General features: G+C 47.2%; 1 protein-coding gene across 1 annotated transcript in view; it reads left to right on the top strand.

Moving 5' to 3' along the window:
* Nucleotides 1–2,079: 2,079 nt before the first annotated feature.
* ankfn1b (ankyrin repeat and fibronectin type III domain containing 1b) overlaps nt 2,080–20,259 on the top strand; it is a gene marked incomplete at both ends in the record, with an annotated part of 81,424 nt that continues 63,244 nt past the window's right edge. The window contains 3 exons of the mRNA XM_079182891.1: nt 2,080–2,198; nt 7,947–8,128; nt 11,064–11,302. Coding sequence (XP_079039017.1) covers nt 2,080–2,198; nt 7,947–8,128; nt 11,064–11,302 — 540 coding nt within the window. The remainder of the gene's footprint in view (nt 2,199–7,946; nt 8,129–11,063; nt 11,303–20,259) is intronic.

Raw genomic sequence — 20,259 nt, 5'->3', positions numbered from 1 at the left:
TGGTACCGAGTATTCAGGTGCAGCAGCACAGGGCGTGCACACATAATATTGATTTATCCGTTTTGCAACTGTGTTGTGTTCCTGCTGAAATACTGCAGATTAATGCTCGAAGTGCTATTGTAATGTCAGCGAGGATGAGGAGCGCAGAGGCTTTAGGAGTCATAAATATTACACTCTGATGCTCACAAATGTGCCTCCGAATACGCACAGATGTGTCATTTGAGCGGGGACATTTGTTTGTATGATCATCACAGACGCATGGGTTCCACCCGACTCACATTAATAATGCAATGCATATATTCTGTGTGAGTGTGATCCGAGTAATCCTATTCCTTGTGAGGTTGATGGAGTGGATGTGAGTAATTGTAAATGATGATCATTCCATCATCCCCCTGCATGCTGCCGCTGAACCTGGATACTCTCATCAGAGCTGTATTTCATTGTCAGTGGATATGAAAAAGGTAAACGTGGAGTATAAACTGCAGTGGGAGGTTATGTTGTTATAAGTGTTTAGAGAGCCTGTTGCAGGTGTGAGTGCGTATACAGTATGTATAGGATACGTTGGGCTTTCATGTGCACCTTTCTAAAGTCAGCATGGTCGCGTCAGATCATTTAAGAAGCTATACCCTCTGGCTGTTTGAATAGGGGGGGGGGGGGGGGGGGGGAGGATGAGAGGTTGGGAAAAGGGAGGCATGCGGAGGGAGATGGATAAAAGGGAGGAGGAGCAGACAGCTAGGGGCGATGGAGAGGTAAACGGAGGACGCCACTGAGAGATTCTGACAGTGAAAGCAGAAAAGAGAGAGGGAGGAAGAACACCTTCTCTAAAAAATAAGAAAAGAAAACGAATAGACAGAGGAATGCCTTTATGTGCATGTCTGGATGTGTGGGCGGGAGCCACACACACACACACACACACACACACACAGAGACACACACACACTCTCTCCCTAACGAGCTCTCCACAAAGACCCCCCCCCCCCCCTCCCCCAATATCTCCTTTCCCTCCTTCCTCTTATATTTCCCTTCTGACCTTCCCTCGCTCCCTTGCTGCCTCCACCCATCATCTTCTTTTTAATATTCTGAGTGGACGGCAGATAAACGCACGAGGCCTGTCCAAAAGCTCTCATGCTTGTTGGTTTTTTTCATTATTGATGAAATTTGAGTTAAAGAGAGCTATCCTTGCACACCTGCAGACGCAACACACAAACACACAAACACGCGCAGGGGAAGTTACGATCGCGGAGAAGAGGCTGCACGTGAGCGCGAGACACCAACACAGAGCTCGAACCATTACCACCTGCTCTCCAGGTCTGTGTGTGTGTGTGCGCGCTCTCACCAAGAGTCGAATGGTCGTGTGAAAGAATTCCTGCACGAGAGAGAGAGAGAGAGAGAGAGAGAGAGAGAGAATGCTAAAAAACAAGAGATGGAGAGAGAAAGAGGGGGGTGGGCTTTGATATAGGCATCATAACAGCTCATATTCTCCCACAAGCTCCAGCACAGAAGACCACAGACGCTGAGCCACCACCTCTCTCTCTCTCTCTCTCTCTCTCTCTCTCTCTCTCGCTCTCTCCGTCTCTCCCCTCCTTCTTGCCTGCTCTCCAGTGAGGGGGCTCGGCTCCCCGCTGTGTCGATTGGTAGGCAGTTACAAACGTTACTATTTCGAGAGAGTCAATGTATGTGCGCTCTGCGCACCCTAGCGAACGATTAAAAGGGGGAGCGAGGCAGAGAGAGAGAGAGAGAGAGAGAGGGGGAGAGAGAAAAAGAGCAGAGGAGGGCTTGGCTCGCTCATTCTGCACATCAAGTGTCCGCGCGCCAGAGGATGAGGGAGCGCAGGGAGACTCGGACCCGCGGCTGAAGCCTGAACCGCGTAAATCCGGATCCAGGTAGAAGCAGAAGACGAGTCGGGAGGGTCTTGTGACCGAGGAGCTTCGCAGAACAGAACCACACCATTTTTTTTCCTTTTTTTCTCGGATCGAAAGGAAAGAAGGCAAAAGGGGGGAGAGAGAGGGGGAGGTGAGCAGAGAGAGAGAGAGAGAGAGAAAGAGAGAGAGAGAGAGGGAGAGAGAGGGGGGGGGAAAGATGGCGAGTTTTGGGAAACTCACAGACTACTTTAATCGCCGCAAGTCTCAAGAGGAGCTGCGGGTGGGCAGGAGCTCGCAGCGCAGTGGCAGCTACTGCTGCACCGTGGCAGAGGCCAGGTAACCTGTGTGTGTGTGTGTGTGTGTGTGTGTGTGCGTGTGTGTGCGTGCGTGTGTGCGTCTATGAGCGTGCGTGTCTATGCACAGGTATGCAAGTCCACATGGGGGCATGTCTCCGTGACTGTAAACACACATCGTCACGTCCCTATGTGTTTCTCCTCGTGCAACAAAATGTGCTTGTTTACATGCCGTGTCTTTGGTATCATCCTCCGTTCTACATAATACCACACCATTTAATGACTTACTTATAAGATATATTTAATGTGAATATGACATGTATATACAATATTAGAGGAAGTTAGTAATGTTTAAAAAAAAAGTCAATTTACCCGTGTTTGTGTGTGACTGCACGCATTACAGGTGTTTGTATACGTGTCTGTGTGTAAGCACGGGTCTGCATGCATGTGTGAGCAACCTTTATGTTGCATAAGTGTGGAGGTGGGGTTGATGTGTGCTGTCAGGCACAGCACGGCTGGATACTATGGATCCTTCCCACTGACGCACCATTAAATGCTTCTCTATAGATAGAAACAGACTGGACGTGGTGCATATAGAGGAGGAGAGACACACACACACACACACTGTTCCCAGTGATAATCACAACTCTTAATTTGCATCCAGGTATTTCCAAGACAATCTGGGGGGTTTGAAGCAGCAATGTTGATTTGAAGTACTTTTGAAGTGTGTGTCTGTTGTGTTTAATCTCTCCTCCTGTCCTACTTTTCTAGATCGCTCTAACCTCTCAATAGGACTGTGCAACGATGCACTTTTCTCACATGGATTTTTGAAATTTTACCTCCACCGCAACACCGTTTGTGCCCAGTTTATTTAGAAGCTGTTCACACCCTGTAAACTTACGTTGCAGGGCTTTGATAAATTAGAAGTTGTTGCTTTGTATCACAGCGCTGCAGTTAGCATCCTACACTTTGGAAAATCTGTTAAAGCAGGACCGCTCGGTCGAGTCCTGTGTTGAATCTGTGTCCTTTCAGCTTGAACAATAATCCCGTTAAATTGCTGGTGATCTGACGTTAAATTACATAACCGGGATGAAAGTACAAATCAGAATGCCAATGTGAACAAAAAAAAAAGAAAAAAACTGCCACTACTCTCGCCTTGAAATAAAGCCCATCAAACCTCATATCATTCACTCACAGCACAAGTGTTAGCGTGGGCGGACGTGCGATACAAAAAAAAAAAGCGCTCGGATTCGCTGCCATCACAAATCCAGCATCTCTCTCATCCCCACAGTCTCTTTGTGTCCGTCTCTCCCACTCTCTGTCTCTCTCTCTGTCTCTCTCTCTCTCTCTCTCTAGCCACCCCCTTCCCACGCCCGTCCATCTCATCCCGTCTCTTCGCTCTGACTTCAGTCTAGCTTCTTCATCATTCCCTTTTTGTCTCTTGGAGGGGTTTGTTGGTATCAAAGTTAAGACAAGTCTGTTTGTAGATGTTGGACCAGGACGGCTGAGCGCTGCCTCTTCGGTTTTTTTTCTGACTGAATACAGGAGCAGGAAGAAAAGTGGCAACTATATATAACTTCCAACGTTTCAGTGTTGTCGAGCAAGTACCCGTGTCACCTGCCGCCTTCTACTGAGACTAATTAATGACTTTGCTTCTAATTATAGACTTGCCAGAAGCTCACTTCGCTGCACACTGAACTTCTGCCCCCATTGGCCTGAGAGACGTCACATTTCCTCTCGCGCCAGATTCCGTTGACGTGTTTTGTAACTTTTTAATTAGAACTTTAGCCTTCACGTTTATCTTTGGTACAATAAAGCCACACAATTCCACCGTGCTGATGCTATCGAAGTGTTAGAAGGCACGTCAACTTGAAATTGACATTTTTTTTAATATGTTTTTCCATAACTTTGCTTTCAACATCCCAGCTGTGTTTACGTTTTATTTAAGTTTACTTCCAAAAGAGAAATGCTGTAGTTTGCAGCACTTTACTCTGCCCTCCTCTGGGATACAGCCATAATGAATGGTGACAAGTCAGTCTGTCCATACTGAATGATGAGCAATGATGCTGATTTAGGCTGTAATAATATAAAAGTTATTGTCCATCGTTCTGTATTGTAGAGGGATACGTCTGCAGGTCCACACTGCCTGGCCTTGGCTCCGGCCCGTCACTCGAAGCTGCTCCAAGCTGCTTCATTCGATCTCTTCGGCCCAGCGGCTCCGTGACCGACGTCTACTGAATCACAGAACGATAAAGACGGAGATTAATCCGTTCGCACCCTTTTTTGCCTCATGGGGTCCGTGCTGTTTCTCCGATCCTCCCCGAGGGTTGTCAAAAATCTTCCCTACTCAGCGCTGAGATGTATAAATGCTGCGATCGCGGGGTCGGTTTTATCTGAAGAGAACAACTTTTTCAACATCCAGGAATCTCTTTGTGACGAAGGAGACGCCTCAAAAAGAGTAGAAAGACAAAAGAAGAGTCAAAAGAGAGAGAACACAGTGAGAACACATTAATACTGAATAAGTCTCTGCATGAATGGCTCGCTACCAAATGAGTATGTTTCGCTTATGAATGAATAACCGCTTCAGAAGAACATGACATTAATATCAACACTGCTCATGAGTCTGAACTGTGTTTAACCTTATAATGGTTTAATCTTCTGCCTCTTGTACCAGGGATAGTTTCATTAACCCTCCGTGCGTCGGGTAACACCCATTTTGGGTACGTGTGTGTGTGTGTGTGTGTGTCACGAGGTGATTCAGCACCACGGATAGTTCTCACTACAGCAGCTACAGCCACCGTCAAACAGCGTTCACTCGGAGACACATGTACAGCAGCCTGGGAGTCAAAGTTCAGGGTGTAAACTCCCCACGCATTACTCTACTCTAGTAGAGAAAATACTGCAGCAGTTGCAGTTTGTACATCGCCTTGCTGAGAAGAGTCAAGGGGTTGCATGTGCCACTTTTAGCTCGGAAACAGGTCACTCATACAAATTGCTGTACATCTGTTGCAGTAAAACCTTCTTCTTCGTCTTCTTCTTCTTCTTCTGGAAGTCGGGGAGCAAATGAGATTTTAGCCCCGCAGCGAGAAATAGAACAGAAGTCCCTCACGAGCGCCCTTCATTGTCAATCAAGTCCAGAAAGAGACCCAAACAGCCAGAGGAGGAGTATGTGCAGAGTGTGTTCGTGGTTCGCTAGCATGCAGGCGAGCGTCACGCAGTCGTCCTGTAATCCTTTTGCTTTATCGTCTCTCCCTCTCTTAAGTACCTCATTGTGTACAAAATCATATTCATATTCTGTCACATTTCAACGCGGTTGCACACACAGAACTCTTAACAAAGGAAGTGAGTCTTCTCCCTCGACTGCAGCACCAGAGATAATACAGTTGGCGACAGGAAACATGTGGCACGCTTGATGCTCACAACTCAGGGCAAGACATTGTTTTGTTTTTTTGTTGTTGTAAAAATGCAGATTGCTGCTCGGAAGAAAAAAAAAGGCCTCTCCTCTCCTTTCCTCTCTTCTCCTCTCCCCCTGTTTTTCGTGGACAGAGTCGCTTAGCAACAGGTTTGCGGGCCCAAATTGTCAGAGTGGCCTGGGCCGACTGTTCAGCCCAGTGTGTTATCATCATGATGTGCTGGTGGGAGGCCAACAACTGTTTTTGTGCATGTGTTTACCGGTGGACCCTCAGTATGGATTTCTGAGGAGTGAGGGACCTGCCTGTTTTTATTACAATCCAAGTGTGTGTGTGTGTATGTGTGTGTGTGTGTGTGTGTGCCATGCCTGCATGTAAACAGTCACCGGCAGCTCTTCTTCCTCTGATATCCAGCAATATGAAAGCATGATTCATCATCAGACCGTCCACGTCTCCACTTTGAATCCCTTCCAGGGATTCTCTGATCCCAGGTCAAATATTCACAACTGCAACACACCCACCTCCTCTATCAGGGGGAGCCGTTTACTCGCTGACAGCGGGCAGATGTCAGTACTTTGCTTCTCTAGCCTCCGGATGTGCTGACTTACAGCCGGCTGTCGGTTTTACCTGATAGCTCCCAAGTGATAAACAGCCCCAAGCCTGAAAATACATCCTGAGCCAGACATCCAAGGGAGCTACAAGAGAACTGAAGTACATCCCACGAACACGGGCAGCATTCAGAGCATTGCGGAAGAGCACTTGTCTGTAAAATGATGTTACAAAGAGTAGCTTGTAAAACACGCTGGCACCAAGAAGGGCTGCCATTCAGTGTGTAATAATGCAGAAGCAACTGAACGAGGCCCCATCATTTGGTTCTCTCATTAATTAATGATGAGTGATGATTGATAATCTGCGATGGTATAGTCGAGCGTTTAGTGGATTAGATGTGATCCCATGCATAGATCAAAGGCTAATGTAATTGGCTCTTACATCCGCTGATGTTGATGATATTTGATGACGCTCATCGGGTGATGATGATACATGGACTTGTGTTGCCACAGTTGCCAAACTCGTCGTGGCCACTGCGGCCACATATCTGCATGCAATGCAATCACGGTTGTGTGTAAGATTAGATGTAATATCGCGAAAAAGTTGACTTTAAAGGAATGTTTCCACTCTTTATGCTAAGCTGAGCTAATTGTCTCCTAGCTCCAGCTTCGTAAATTAAGGGAGAGAGAGAGAGAGAGAGAGAGAGATATCAACCTTCTCGTCTAACTCTCGGCAAAAAAAGCTAATTCTAAAAATTCCAAAATCATATTCAAAGCCTGAGGGGAACTCAGCTCGCATGTCCTCGACTGATTTTCAACCTGGCTCCACGTGTTCTTTGCCCCAAAATTGTCACGCAGTAGTCTGAAGGTCGGCCACCTCTGCCAAACGACTGTGATATCTGAAATGTTGGCCACATTTCATTGAGTTAGAGCCCATTGAGCGGATCAGAGCTGGCGCCGCAGTGAGCGCCACGGTATTGTTTTGTTTTTCGGGTCTCTGTTCTATTATACATGGGGACACAAAGATTTTAGGGAGGACTCCATGTAATATTAATCACATCTGGCGTAGTGGCATGTAATACCGGCAATCTAGGAAATTAAACAGTCTTTTGTGTCAGCTGCTCGCCTAACAAAGGTTTTGAAGAATGTATTTTCTTCAGAAAAAAAGAGAGACAACGAGGTAAAGACGTGACAGAGAGGACGCTGCAGTAGAACAAGCAAACAAACAATAACGGTGATAAAAAAATAAAAAAAACACACACCACCCATCTGTGTCGTCTTTTAGATTAACATACAAAACCAGCTCGCATCTCGTCAGTGATATATGCGGATTGTTTGAGTGTGCTGAGGCTTGTAAGTTGTCAACAATTTGCCATTAATAAGCCGATCTTGTGATTGTGGCTATTGACTGGAGTCCCGCCGGAGAGCGTCGGGTACCAGCCGCTATAAAAGAAAGCAATTCCTATTGGTCGCGTTCCAAACGGCCTCCAGCTCGATTATGCTGAGGTGGAAGCAATTTCACTATTGATCAGTGCAGCTGCTCTCCTGTTGCTCATTAAGCTGTGTGTGTGTGTGTGTGTGTGTGTGTGTGTGTGTATACAGTGTATGTGCTGGTATTGTATTGCACGGTTATAGCTCACAGGACAGGTTACTATTTAATAATTAATGATGCTGTATGAACATTAAAACAGGTTTGTCTTCCTGAACATTGCTGCAAGTATTCCTCCGGTTCATACTGACCAGTAAAAGATCCGCTTCCAGTGACATTTTCATGAGCTGTTACTCTGATAAACAACTCTCGTGTGATTGACTACTTGCTATTTGTCCGACCAGGTCACTGGAGAGGAAGCTGCAGAGACCCATACTGGCGAAGTCCCGCACTCTCCCCAGCATCCCCCAGTCTCCTACCGTCTCCAGGGTCCATCACTCTCACCTGATTGGTGGGAGTCCTCCTCGCAGGAAGAACCCGCCCGCTGCCGCCAGCCACCCAAAGGCCTGCACTCTGCCACCTGCAGGTAAATATCACAGGGAAGCAAACAGTGTGTGTTTTTTTTTTCGTATTGCTCTAGGAGTGTGTGTTTACCAAAAAAAAAAGGGAACCAGGCGGCTTTGCAGAATTGACTTCATCCGTGCGATTCTTTCATCTCTTTGGGTTTTGTTTGTTTATTCCTTTGTTCACATTGTGTCTCTAACAAATCTCTAATCCACTTTTCACAAAGCCCAGAGTAAATGTCCCCCACAAGGCAGTTTGCACAGTCATGGTGTCGGCGATCAAGACGTTCCTTTTCAGCCTGACTTACGCTGTAGGAAATGGGAACATTGGGCTGTAGCAGCAGATCCTTATTGATTGATTAACGATCACTTTCATGTCTTCAAAGCAATAGTTGACACACTCTGTTTCTCTGACCTCTTAATTCACAATGATCTGATAGGTCATAGGTCATAGGTCATGCTGGAGATACAAGATGAACTAAAGTCTTGAATATGTCAAACATATCCTGATCCATTTACCTTCAAACAAACTAATCATAAGTAACTAGTAATAACACAAAAATAAAGATTGTCAAATAATTATCAGAACGTTTCTTAAGGATATGTAATCGATGCTTGAGCTGCTTGTAAACTGTTTAAAACGTGACCTACATACAGCATGTTTTAATGCATTCGTCATTTCTCAGTTTCTAGCAGCTCTCACACTTTCCCAAAGTGGGTCATTTGTAAAGTAATCTTCTCTCCGACCTATTAACGCCATCCGAGACGTGGACAGACTCCACGGCTGTCTGCAAGGCTTCACGTCACACATCCTTACACAACCCCGTGTGTGTGTCATACGCGCTGACACACACACACACACACACACACACGATTGACAGCGGCCCGTCGCCGCTGATTGACGTCGCACAACTCAACCTGATCAAAGCTCCCCACTACCACCAGATGGGTGAGAATTGCGACGTTCCAGGCGTTGTTATCGTCCTTATTTGTGATGTTTTAAGAGAAGCTTGCACAGCAGGCACACACAAACCTCAGCCCTCCCAATTCCTGAAGCCGCACTCAGAGAGAAAAAGAAATGTTTAACTTTACAAAGACAGACGAGAAACTGCAAACATTAGAGAAAAGGAACTTATTAAAAATAAGGCGAAGCCTCTCGACTTCAAGTAAACCGACGTCCCACTGGATTCACAGAGAGACCGGCAGCAACACAGAAAGCGAGCGACTCAGACAAGCGCGACGTTTTCACAGTGCGATAAAACAACACAAGTCACTCAGAACCTTATTTTTGTGCTTCTGCAACAACGCAGTGCAAAGCGGGCGGCTAAGAGCTAGCCAGCGGGGCACAAAGAGAGACTCACACACACGCACGGCCCGGCCCGGCTACGCAAACAAAGCGCAGAGACGCTCAGATTACGACACACACACATGTGAGTACCTTTTTGATATGAGGCAGTTTATTGAGCGCGCGGCGGTTCAAGTTAAAGAAGAATAAATACACGTTCCTTTTCTCTCTCCGACTCCTGCCAAGTCTTTCTACCCTTTCACAGTCTGCGACCTCTCTCGTGCGTGAAATATGAGGACGTTGTGTCCTCAATAACACCACTTAGAGGAGCATTGAGCCAACCCCGGCCCTCGCTGCTCCTAAATCTCTACTATTACTACTTCTAATGATGCTGGACTCAGTGGCGTCCCCCCCCCCCCCTGTGATCGCTTTATTTAGCCCAAGTGCTTCCATTTCGTGTCCTTGCTTTACCTTTCTTTGTGTGTCTCCCCGTCTGTTTTCCACTCGCCCCGCTGCTGCTCTGTTGCAAATATCAAATTGAAGAGAGAGTCTCACATGGCCCCTTGTTGCCTAGCAACCGCTGTCATCGACCATGATGCTGCTCCTCTCTCTCTCTCTCTCTCTCTCTCTCTCTCTCTCTGTCTCTCTCTCTCTCTTAATCTCTGCGGCGGGGCTGAGAAACTTTTTTTATTTTTAAGACTCAAGTTGTTTTTAATAACCCAGCTACACTTCCTTCACGGATTTAGGCGACATCCCATATTAGTGACAAGTATGCCGAGGAGCCTGCATTGGGAGTTGCCCCCGAGTCATTTTGCTGCAGTGTTACTCGGCTCAGCTTTGGAAGCCGGACGTGTTCGGGTCTTTGATCTTTTCACTAAAGACGTCGGTACAATGCAATTCTAAGGCTTAAAATACATTCGTCTGACACAAGTCTTAGTACGCAAGTTATTGAAAACGTCGGATAGTCACTCCAGAAACTTGGGTGGACGAGGCTCTAAAATCTTTTGCTGGCTTGACACCTGGTCTGAAACTTCAACATCTTATTGTATTTGTAGGTCTGTGTAAACTGAGGATCCAACTGTAAAAAAATAAATATGTTGTCTGACGTCAGTCACAAAGTGATTTACAGATATTTGAAAGAAACAATTCAATGTAGGTGTGTAAGGTTTTTATAATCTTAATAAGAAAGAAATTAAGATCAGTGACATGTAAATGTCAAAAAACATATGAAAAACATGATGAGCGGAGTGCAGCGGAGCTACGTTCTGACAGCGCGTATCCGTCTCTCTCTCGTGTGACTGTCAGAGCTGCAGAATGTGTTCCTTCCTCTTCATTATACACGAGCCGCCATTTCTCTGGAGCGTATTGGAATCGTAATCAAGTTGTGAAGGAGGCAGGCTGAGAATAATGTTTGTAAGATATTCCACCTGTTAAAGGAAGCTTGATTACATCCAGGATGTGTTTCATGAACGCAATCGAAGCAAAGTTAAGTGGATGACATTCCACAATTTGTGGAGGACGTTGGCAATGACCACATTGCAGAAATACATATTCATTATCTGTCCAATCTGTCGTGCTCTTGATCTCCAACCCCCCCTCTCTCTTTCCTATTTTTTTATTTCTTCTCTCGTTACTTCCTGACTGTTCCCTTAATCCCATCTACTCTCCTCCAGGCGAGCTGTGGCGTTTGGAGGATGACATGGAGGGCGGAGATGAGCCCGAGCACGGCGGCGGCCCCGAGGCCCGTCCGCGCTCGCAGTCTCCCTTCTCCCACTTCCGGGCGCGAGCCGCCTACCTCCGCAAGAGCGTCTCGGCGGACGACAACCTGGACATGAGCTCGGACTACAGCCCGGCGGCCGTCGTCGAGAGCAAGCCGACCCGCAGCGGCAAGGGCAAGCTGAAGAGGAAGTTTGTAAGTTTGATTCCTTATTCCCTTTTTTTTCTTTTTTTTCCTTTCACTAAATCAAGGTGAGAGTTTGGCTCAAAATAGTCATCTTGGCTTTCAACACATCCCAAAGCCAAAGGAGTGAGTTCCTCCTGACACATGTTCACACATACACCCACGCCCGGCGCAGGTACACACACACACACACACACACACACACACACACGAGACAGTACCACACAAGTGTTGTGTGGATTGAAAGTGATTTCGAGGTTGCTACGATACATATGGTCGTTTAGTAGAACACGGCTCACGTTTTCTTGCAGACATTCACAGCATCACTCTCTGTCTCCCTGTGCTGTACCTCGCGTCTAGTGTCTCTTTTCCCCTCACAACCTCTCTTACCCCCCGTCTGTAGGACGTTTTACCAAATCCATCCATTACACGTGACTTTGTTTTTACACCAATTATGAATCAATTGAAATATCGTCACTCTAGCTGTCAACTTTGGCAGCCCAAAGCCGCCGGTTAGTTTTGAATCTTCTAAAAGTGTTGATCCCTGACCAAGTTCTCCGTGTTTGATCTAATTGTGAAAGAATAATTGTCTTGCTTGTGACTGTGCTTTTATATTTTATGTGAGATTTGAATGTTTTGTATATTTTGTATAATACAGTTTGAGGGCAATTTTAAGAAAGAATGGATTGACGTTGGCAACCTTTCTCTGCCACAGAAGACATTAAAAATAATTGCGTTTGAGCGGACACCCCCTTATTAATGCGCTTCCGTCGCCACCAACTCTCTGAAGACGCTGATCATTTCACTTAACTGTGTGGCTATTAGATCGCTAATAGCCACAGTGTCCATTGGACTGAGGCTCATTTGCATAGAAAAGGTCAGATTTTGTCAAATGTATCCAAAATGACCTAAATATAGCACGGGAGCATGAGACGCTAGCAGCACAGTTAGGGGTGCCTTTCACTCTCTGCGGGCGCTCTGAGAATCACACGTTTTTTTTTTTTTTTTGTCTGATGTGCACAGTTTTAGCGGACCCTTTTTGTGACTTGGCCCCTCAGTGTGTGTTCCATTGGATCTTTATGGGGGGTAGTGATGCCGGACACGGGCAGGTGAATATTCATTAATGATTGAAGACCTCTATGTTGTCCCTCGGTCACTGGATCAGGTAACTGGAGACCTCATTACCAGCCCGAACTTTGTAATTGGTTCTCCGGTGTCACAGGTGTAAGAGGACACCAGCGTAGGTAGGGGATAGTCTGGTGGGAGACGCTTTTTCCTTCTAAAGTATAGAGCTGGATGTGGATGCATGCTGTTTAAAAATGTGTCTGGAAAGGAGATATTGCATGTATGTAATCTTTAGACACGAGTAGTTGAACCGATCGTCTGGATTTCAGTTTGGAGTTAACACGTCGGAACCCAAAAAGACTTTTAATCAAGTCGTCCTTGATACATCTCGTGGGCCGAGCTGGAGTCGGAGATCCATCACAGAACTGAACAGAAAGGAAAGAAGCACATAAAACAAACTTTCTCATGTTGGTGCAATGGGGACGGCGCTGGATCTGATGACCTGCCGCGTGTGTTTTGGGGTGAGATGTCACGCAGTCTTGTCTCCTAACGGCACGCAGCACTAGAGGGCATTTAGAAAAGCGTTACCCCTGTGCTGTGATACCGCAACATCACATCGCATTCACCGGTTTACACACTTACACAACATGATGCATGCGGCGGATGCTTGTATTCAACGTCCCTTTTTTTTTTACGTGCAGCTCGACAGGGACTGTTTCCGGATGGAAAATAGACAAAAATAAAAAAGAACATGTTAACAGATCATCAGAAAAGACAGGTTATATAAGGGAGCATTGTTCCGGGTTAACGGCACCTTGTTGTCATCTGTCTCCGGGCTTTCAGAGGCAGTTGTCGTTGTTTGAACTTTGGGGGAAAGACAGGTTGTGTTGTTTTTCGCAGCAACACATCCTGAGTTACACTGAAGAATGAGAATGTACCCCTTTGTTTGAAAGGCTGCCAGAGTGCACACCAAGTTAATTATCTAAGTGTATCATCTCGTCTCCTGCAACTTTCCCTATTAACACCCCCCCCCCCCCCCCCCCCCCTCTTGCTGTAAAACATTGATAGCATTAGCAGATTACAGAACTGTTTTATCCAGCAGACCAAAAATAAATCCACGTTCTCACGGCTACTCCCACAAAGACATACAGTATATCTCTGTAGGATTAGATAGCGATATGTTTTTGTGCGCCTGTGTGTACGTACGGTGTGTGTGTACGGACGCATGTGACTCAACTATTACGTACATGTCCAGCCAGTGCTGTGTCCTGTTAAAAAACTCTTTTTTTTGTTGTGGTCTGTCGCCTGATAACGCCCACACATCATTGCTCTCACCGCTCGGCCGCTTGTTGGTTTGACCACTGGGCCCTGATCTGAAGTCATTCCCGTCGATTTTGAATGGCGGTAACGACGTCATGCTTAGGTCGTGCTGATTCGCAGGGCAAGGGGTCAATGTTCCTTCATTTTTATTCTTTCATAAACCAAGGAATCCAAGCAGTTGTTTGTCACTAGTGCCCGATTCACCGGAAACCCACAGGAAACAAACGAGGCGGATTTGAAACCCATCATGTGCGCGGAGACGTCCTGCAGGCCTCTTGAACACGCGGCGCTGGCAGCAGACTCAGTGGTGCCCACTTCTTCCAATAAGGCGATTGATATTCTGCATGTCGCTTTGGATTGCTTTAAGAGATATGTCGCTGTGCCTTGTGGTTAAGGCTCTGTTTGGAATCTGCTGTCAGGGAACACGGCACAGAGTGTGCTCACACTGAATCATTAAGGCATGCACATCACACACACACTCACACACCCACACACACAGGAAAGACAGCTGGAGAACGTGTTGCATATGTACACAGATATATAATCAAATGGCACTGGCGAGGTGTTTCATGGAAGAATTAGGAGTGATAGAACTGTCAGTTCTTAGCACCGGATCTGTTTGTGAACCCGCACATTCGCTAATAATAATAATAATAATTGTGTGATCCAAGAATACAGAATCTATTGTGTCCCTGTGAGGGAAGATCTTCCTCCTTAGTCTGGACTTAGTGAGCAAAAGAGAAGCAGTTCTACAGTTCCAAATGGACTCCATGCTCCACAGCTGTTACTTCCCATCTGTTTCTATCTGTTGTGTGCTGCGGACAAAAAACTCTTTTTGGATCCAATGTGCTGTTTCTTTTGCAAAGCTCTCCATTTGATGTCATTGGCTCAGTCACCACCTGATACGTGCACGCCATCTGATCGGATGTGGTGATCATGAAATACCTCGAAAGATAGAGTCAGACGAAATAGGTGCGTGACACATTGAGTCATTATCTGTCCCAGTGCTAAGATTAGGTCATTGGTAGCTGAGTGAAAGAGATATAATAGAGAGATCAGCCACCTATAAAGTTGGTTCTATATTGGGTTTCCTCTATCAGGATGCTTGGCAGATTTTGTGTGAGTCAGCATTAGTTTAGCTTGTCAGAGGGCAGTGGATGTGCAGAGTTTCATAAGGGAAGGCCACTTACATCAGGGACCATGCTGACCAACACAGTGAGCTGAAAGTGGCTGAGAGCAGAATCGGGCGTTTATTCTCCGCTTCGTCGGCTATATTAGCAACACTTCACATGATAGGACGTTATGTGATTCAGTATTGACGCAGGAACAACATGATGGAGCCTCTTCTGTCAGTCGAAATCAAATGACCAGAGTCTTTGTCACGTCTTGAATTGATCCTGTGTGGACTAATTGTGATTTAATTATGACCCACTCCCTCTAGAGCAAAACATAGACGCTGAACTCTGATATTCCTATAGAGCAGTGGGTTGAAGTGTTGCTGCTAGCGGTGGGCAGGAGCATGCGGAGGGCCTGAGGGTTGCGCGGCCACTTAATTCTCTGATTACAGTCATTAAAAAGGTGAAGCGGTTGTTGGTCGCGACACACCAGTGTGATGCCAGTCCAGAGTGTGGGAGGGGAGGGGGTGGGGGGGGGGGGGGGGGGGAGTGCTGTTGAGCATTATGAAAATGTCATTGTTTTTGTACAGTGTACAGCCTCTCAGACCCCCGACAAGCACACACTCGGACACGTCCGCTGAAAGGCCAGGGATGACAGATGTTGAATGGGCGCGCTTGGCAGCAGTTCGAGGGCTTCGCTATTCAACCCCCCCCCCCCGAGCTGCCCGACTTCCAGTGGCCTCAATCAAAACAGGATGCCTCGAGGCCTTGTGCGGCATTAGTACAGTAATTACTGGGGTAATTAGCCTGATGATGTTGCCCATGTGGAGTCCGGCGATGGGAACTCCTCCACGCGGTTTCTTCCTTCCAGTGGTATCGTCCGTACTGTTCTTTATCTCTGTCTTTCACAATTTACATTCCCATGTCCTGTGTCTGACCCCCCCCCCGTTCAGTAACTCTGTCTTTCTAATTTGTGATAGTTATGCTATAGACTACTCTATAACCATCATTGACTAAACGTATACGATACAGCATGTGCAGCGCAACCAAATTAGCTTCACGTTTCCACTTGTGAGGCAGGAATTCTGCTCACATTCACAACAGTGTTTGTGTTTCCAGCAGTGCGGAAGGCTGATCCCAGTTCACAAATCTCGACTCGGCTGGCCAAGATCAGCAGACGAGCGGCGCTTTGCTGTGGATTTTCCCTCATTTACATGTGGCTTATTCTTATTTGTGCGACACACAAATGAGCTTAACTAAAAATCCCAAATTGCCAGTGGAAAAATAATCAAGCGTCTGGGAAGGACTGCGAGGAGGATTTGAAAACAATGTGCTCTGTCAGTGCTGATTAAGTGCCAGGTGAAAAAAAAAAGCAGTTATTGTCTTTCCATCACATCTGCTACTCGTATCACGACTCTGCCGCAGTCGGCTCTTTTCCTACCAGAACACCTTTTTTTTTTTTTTAATTCCACCTTTGGGCGCTCTCTCTCTCTCTCTTTGTCTGCCGTTTGTCTCCGGTGCATTGCAGGAGCTTTTGCTTTTTGTGTTTCAGTTGAGTTTCACTGCTCTGCTCCCATTGCGTTTACACACAGTGGGTCTGTAGCATGTAGCTGTAACTATGTGTTCGGGTACGAGGTCTGGCCATTAAGATAAGAGATTTCATTTCCTCAACGACAAACTTAAACTTCAAAAACTCACAAACAGACACTGTTTTTTCTCTCTCTCATTCAAGCTGATTAGTCCTCTGCTCAGGTCGAATAAAATGCATACTTGTGAAAAATAACGAAGGTAGAAGTTGTCCTGCTCTAACAGGTGTAAGGCGTGAGAATCAGGGGGCGTACGCGCCCACGCACAGTCCCCCAGAAGAGGTCGAATCAGCCGGAGATAACTGAGAGCACCTGTGGTGGTGTACCAAGGGGTGTGTAGGTGCCTTAATAACAAGGATACACATTCACAGTAGTGGTACAGCCTACAAATCTGTCACCTGGAGCTCGAGTACATATTGTATCTGCTCCATGCTCTGCAGCCGCACACGCCTCCGCCCCGGCTCCGTCCATCCTCAATCTGGCCACATGGTGGCAGCATCAGGCCACGCAAAACAGAAGTCCTTGCCTCACGATCCCCCACCTTGCTCATCTCAAGGGCTGTGTGTTTTCTTGTGTGTGTGTGTGTGTGTGTGTGTGTGTGGCTGAACTGTTACCTGGGTGGCGCTTGAGGTTTCTCTCTCTCTCCGGTGACTCATTCATCCTGAGATGACTAACGCGCAGACACCACAGTGGACAGTCATAGCTGCCACCGGAGCCCAAGGGTTCTGGCTGCGGACGGCCCTCTAGCATTCATTATCTAATGGAGACTTTTATTGGACTGCACAGCAGCGGGAGAGAGAGAGAGAGAGAGAGAGAGAGAGAGAGAGAGAGAGAGAGAAGCCAGACCCTGGGCTACTTTGTAAAAAAAAAAATGAAACAGTGGTGTTTTTGTTTGCTCAGCACTCCCAATGCCGAACACCAGTTTGACAATCGGCGGCTGTGAACTTGGTGAGGCCCATAAAGTAACAAAGTCACAGCTCACCCTCCATCTTCTCTGTCAGCTCCCTCCTCTGATACAGACGGATGACTAATGCTGTGAGAAATGATTATAGTGAGTAAACAAACAAAGACAAACCACACTAAGGATTCTTGATGTAAACTGATGTCGACACGTCATTTTTCATTCGCTTCACAAGTGGCTAAAGTTAATTTAGGACGCCAGAGGCAGTGGTGAGAGTTAGTTGTCGTTCAGAATCAAAGCTATGGCTTGGAAAGGCGCATTTATGGTCAGGATGGTTGGCTTTTTTTTGTTTTTCATACGCACTTACTGGAGTACCCATACACACAACCTCACATCATCACACATAATTCATCACCGTTCTCAGCCAGCGTCCCCCTCTCTCTGTGCTGTGCTGTGTGCTATTTTCCATCTAATTCCTGTTATTTCTCCCTGTGATTTCTAAAAAATAAGAGGCCGGCGCTCTTAATGCCCGTATAGCTTTAAATGGACGGCAGAGGGGGAATAATACCACGTTCTGGTTGATTGTGCGTGGAGACGGGAGAAACAATACCACTCATTTGAATGCACGCGCGCTCACCTCTAAGCGGGCCGAGAGTGGCATGGGAATGTTTTCTGCTGCCACTTTGGTTGCTGCTGGTAACCAGTGAAATGGTGTTCATTAACTATGTAGATTCAGAATTGCTCCTCTCTCTAGCTCTCCATCATTCTCTCTCTCTCTCTCTTCTCCCTCTCTTTTTTCAGCGTTTGGTGTTTTTATGACATGGGAGCTCTTGCAGAGGATTACTGTGGAGTCAGTAGGACACTAATGATGATGTGTAATACTCTCCTCTCCTCGCCATGTTGATATTTGGGGGAAGTTACACGCTGTACTTACTAGCTTTGAAACTCTCTATTTACCCTGGCTTCGCCCTCTTACGGCCTGCACAGGCTTGACCGTCCTCCTCCTCCTCCTCCTCCTCCTCCTCCTCCTCCTCACATGAACACGTCCAGGATGCGCCCAGGTCTTTCCGGGATCCTCCAACAGCACTCCGCTTTCCCTTCCCTTCGCTTCGTCATGCAGCAGCACTTCTGTGGCTGCTTGTGTGACCTAGACATCAGGTGACAAACTGGATGATGCACGACTCCGCGCCTCAGGCTTTCGCCTTTAACGCTGAGCCAACCCAAGCTGTCGGCAAGTGACGATGATCTGGACGGAGGCAGCGTGGCTCTCTCTCTCCACCCCCCCCCCCCTCACCGCTTCCGATCGCTCTTTCCTTAACGGCTTCATGCGGGGCGTGAGGTGGCGGAGGCTGACTGAGCAGAAATGTATCTTTCAAAATTCTTTGATCTGCTGATATTTCTGGATCAATCCGAGATCAGTGCTCAGGATATGTATTTTTGCCGGGCTACTCATTTTGTCTTTCTATGTCCCCACTATGTTTATTTGCTTTAGAACGGCACCTAACACACACTGTCAGTCTCTCGGACCCCTTCACCTCTGACCTCCCGTCCCTCTTTTACATCTTTATTCTCACCTCTGTCGACCCTCCCCACGTCACTCCTCCCACACTCCTCCACCTCTCTGCTCCAGCCCTTCTTTTGCCATCTGCCCCCCCCCCCACACCCTCCCACTCTCCCGTGTCCCACCTCTATCTCCGTGGGCCCCCCCCCCCCCCCCCCTTTCTCTCCCTCATCCCCTCCGCTGACCTGCCCTTAATTGGTCTGCCGCAGTTGCACCTACAGGATCCGACCAGCTGTCAAACAGATCCCTGCCTGTTGAGGTTAACCTTAAGTGGGCCTGAGTCGGGGGCCAGAGTCCCAGGTTTTGAGTGGTTCTCAGGGTCTAGGGCCTCGGGCACAAAAGGAGGGCCAAAAGCATTTCTTTGAGAGCACCAAATCTCCTGTCTCCTCTTCTCCCTCTCCCCGGGCCTCCCTTCCTCAATCTCTACCTCCCTCCATCCCTCCTTCCCTTCCCCTCTGCCCCCTCCAGACTCTCTGTCTGCGCTGACACCGCCTCTAATAAGGGGGGAGTGGGGTGCACTGTTTATTTGTGTGGTGCGAGGTTAAAAACTTCCCCCTTAATTGACATTCCGGTAACACTTTCCAATAATGGGGCGAGCAATTTCCTTGAAATTGATGTGTGTCCACCGCAAGGAAAAACACCGCTTCCAGCTTCCACTGACCCATGGATGATCTACACTTGCGCTGCGTCCTTGTCTGCATGTGTGTGTGTGTGTGTGTGTGTCAGCGTGAGAAATTGCATGAATGGTCTTTCGTTTGGCAATAGCAGCATGCTTGTGCAACGAGGCAAGCGCGCATCATACTCATACTGCGTCTCTGCTGCTCATGCGATTTTGTCAGTTTGTTCGTCAATACGAGTGTGTGCATCAACACTGAGCGCGTGCAAACATGACGGACGAATGCGTGTACCGTGCTCGCTATTGCGCACGTGCACACGTCTGTAATTATCTTGTTTTCAGAGCTTTTGTTAGCCCAGTTGTTGCTTGTGTGCGCCCTATATTTCTGTACCCAGTGAGGTGAACGTAAATAAATTATTCAAATATTTTCATTTTCATTTATCCCCACACGCCAATGAGTGACAGTTTGCACCACGTCAAAATGCTCAAACAAATCCACAGTAGAAAGCCTATTTTGCCCTCTTGCTCAGTCAATGTCTGTCTGTGAGAAAGTATGCAAACACAAACATCTCGCTCTGCGGCCGACTGCGTCCTTGGCCTCAACGGCGACCGCTGGATGGGACCTGTGGTGTGATGACGGTTGGTGTTAAAACATGTGTGTGTGTGTGTTAGGGAGGGAGAGAGAGAGAGGGAGCTTAAGGGACAGCATGTGTCAATACGTAGATGAGCAAGTGTGATAAATGTGAATGTAAGTATGGATGTGTGCGAGCGTGTGTCCTGTGCCTGTGTGTGGCTGCAGGCAGAC

Source organism: Pholis gunnellus, assembly GCF_910591455.1.
Source record: "Pholis gunnellus genome assembly, chromosome: 21".
Lineage (NCBI taxonomy): Eukaryota > Metazoa > Chordata > Actinopteri > Perciformes > Pholidae > Pholis > Pholis gunnellus.
This window is presented reverse-complemented; position numbering and strand designations above follow the sequence as displayed.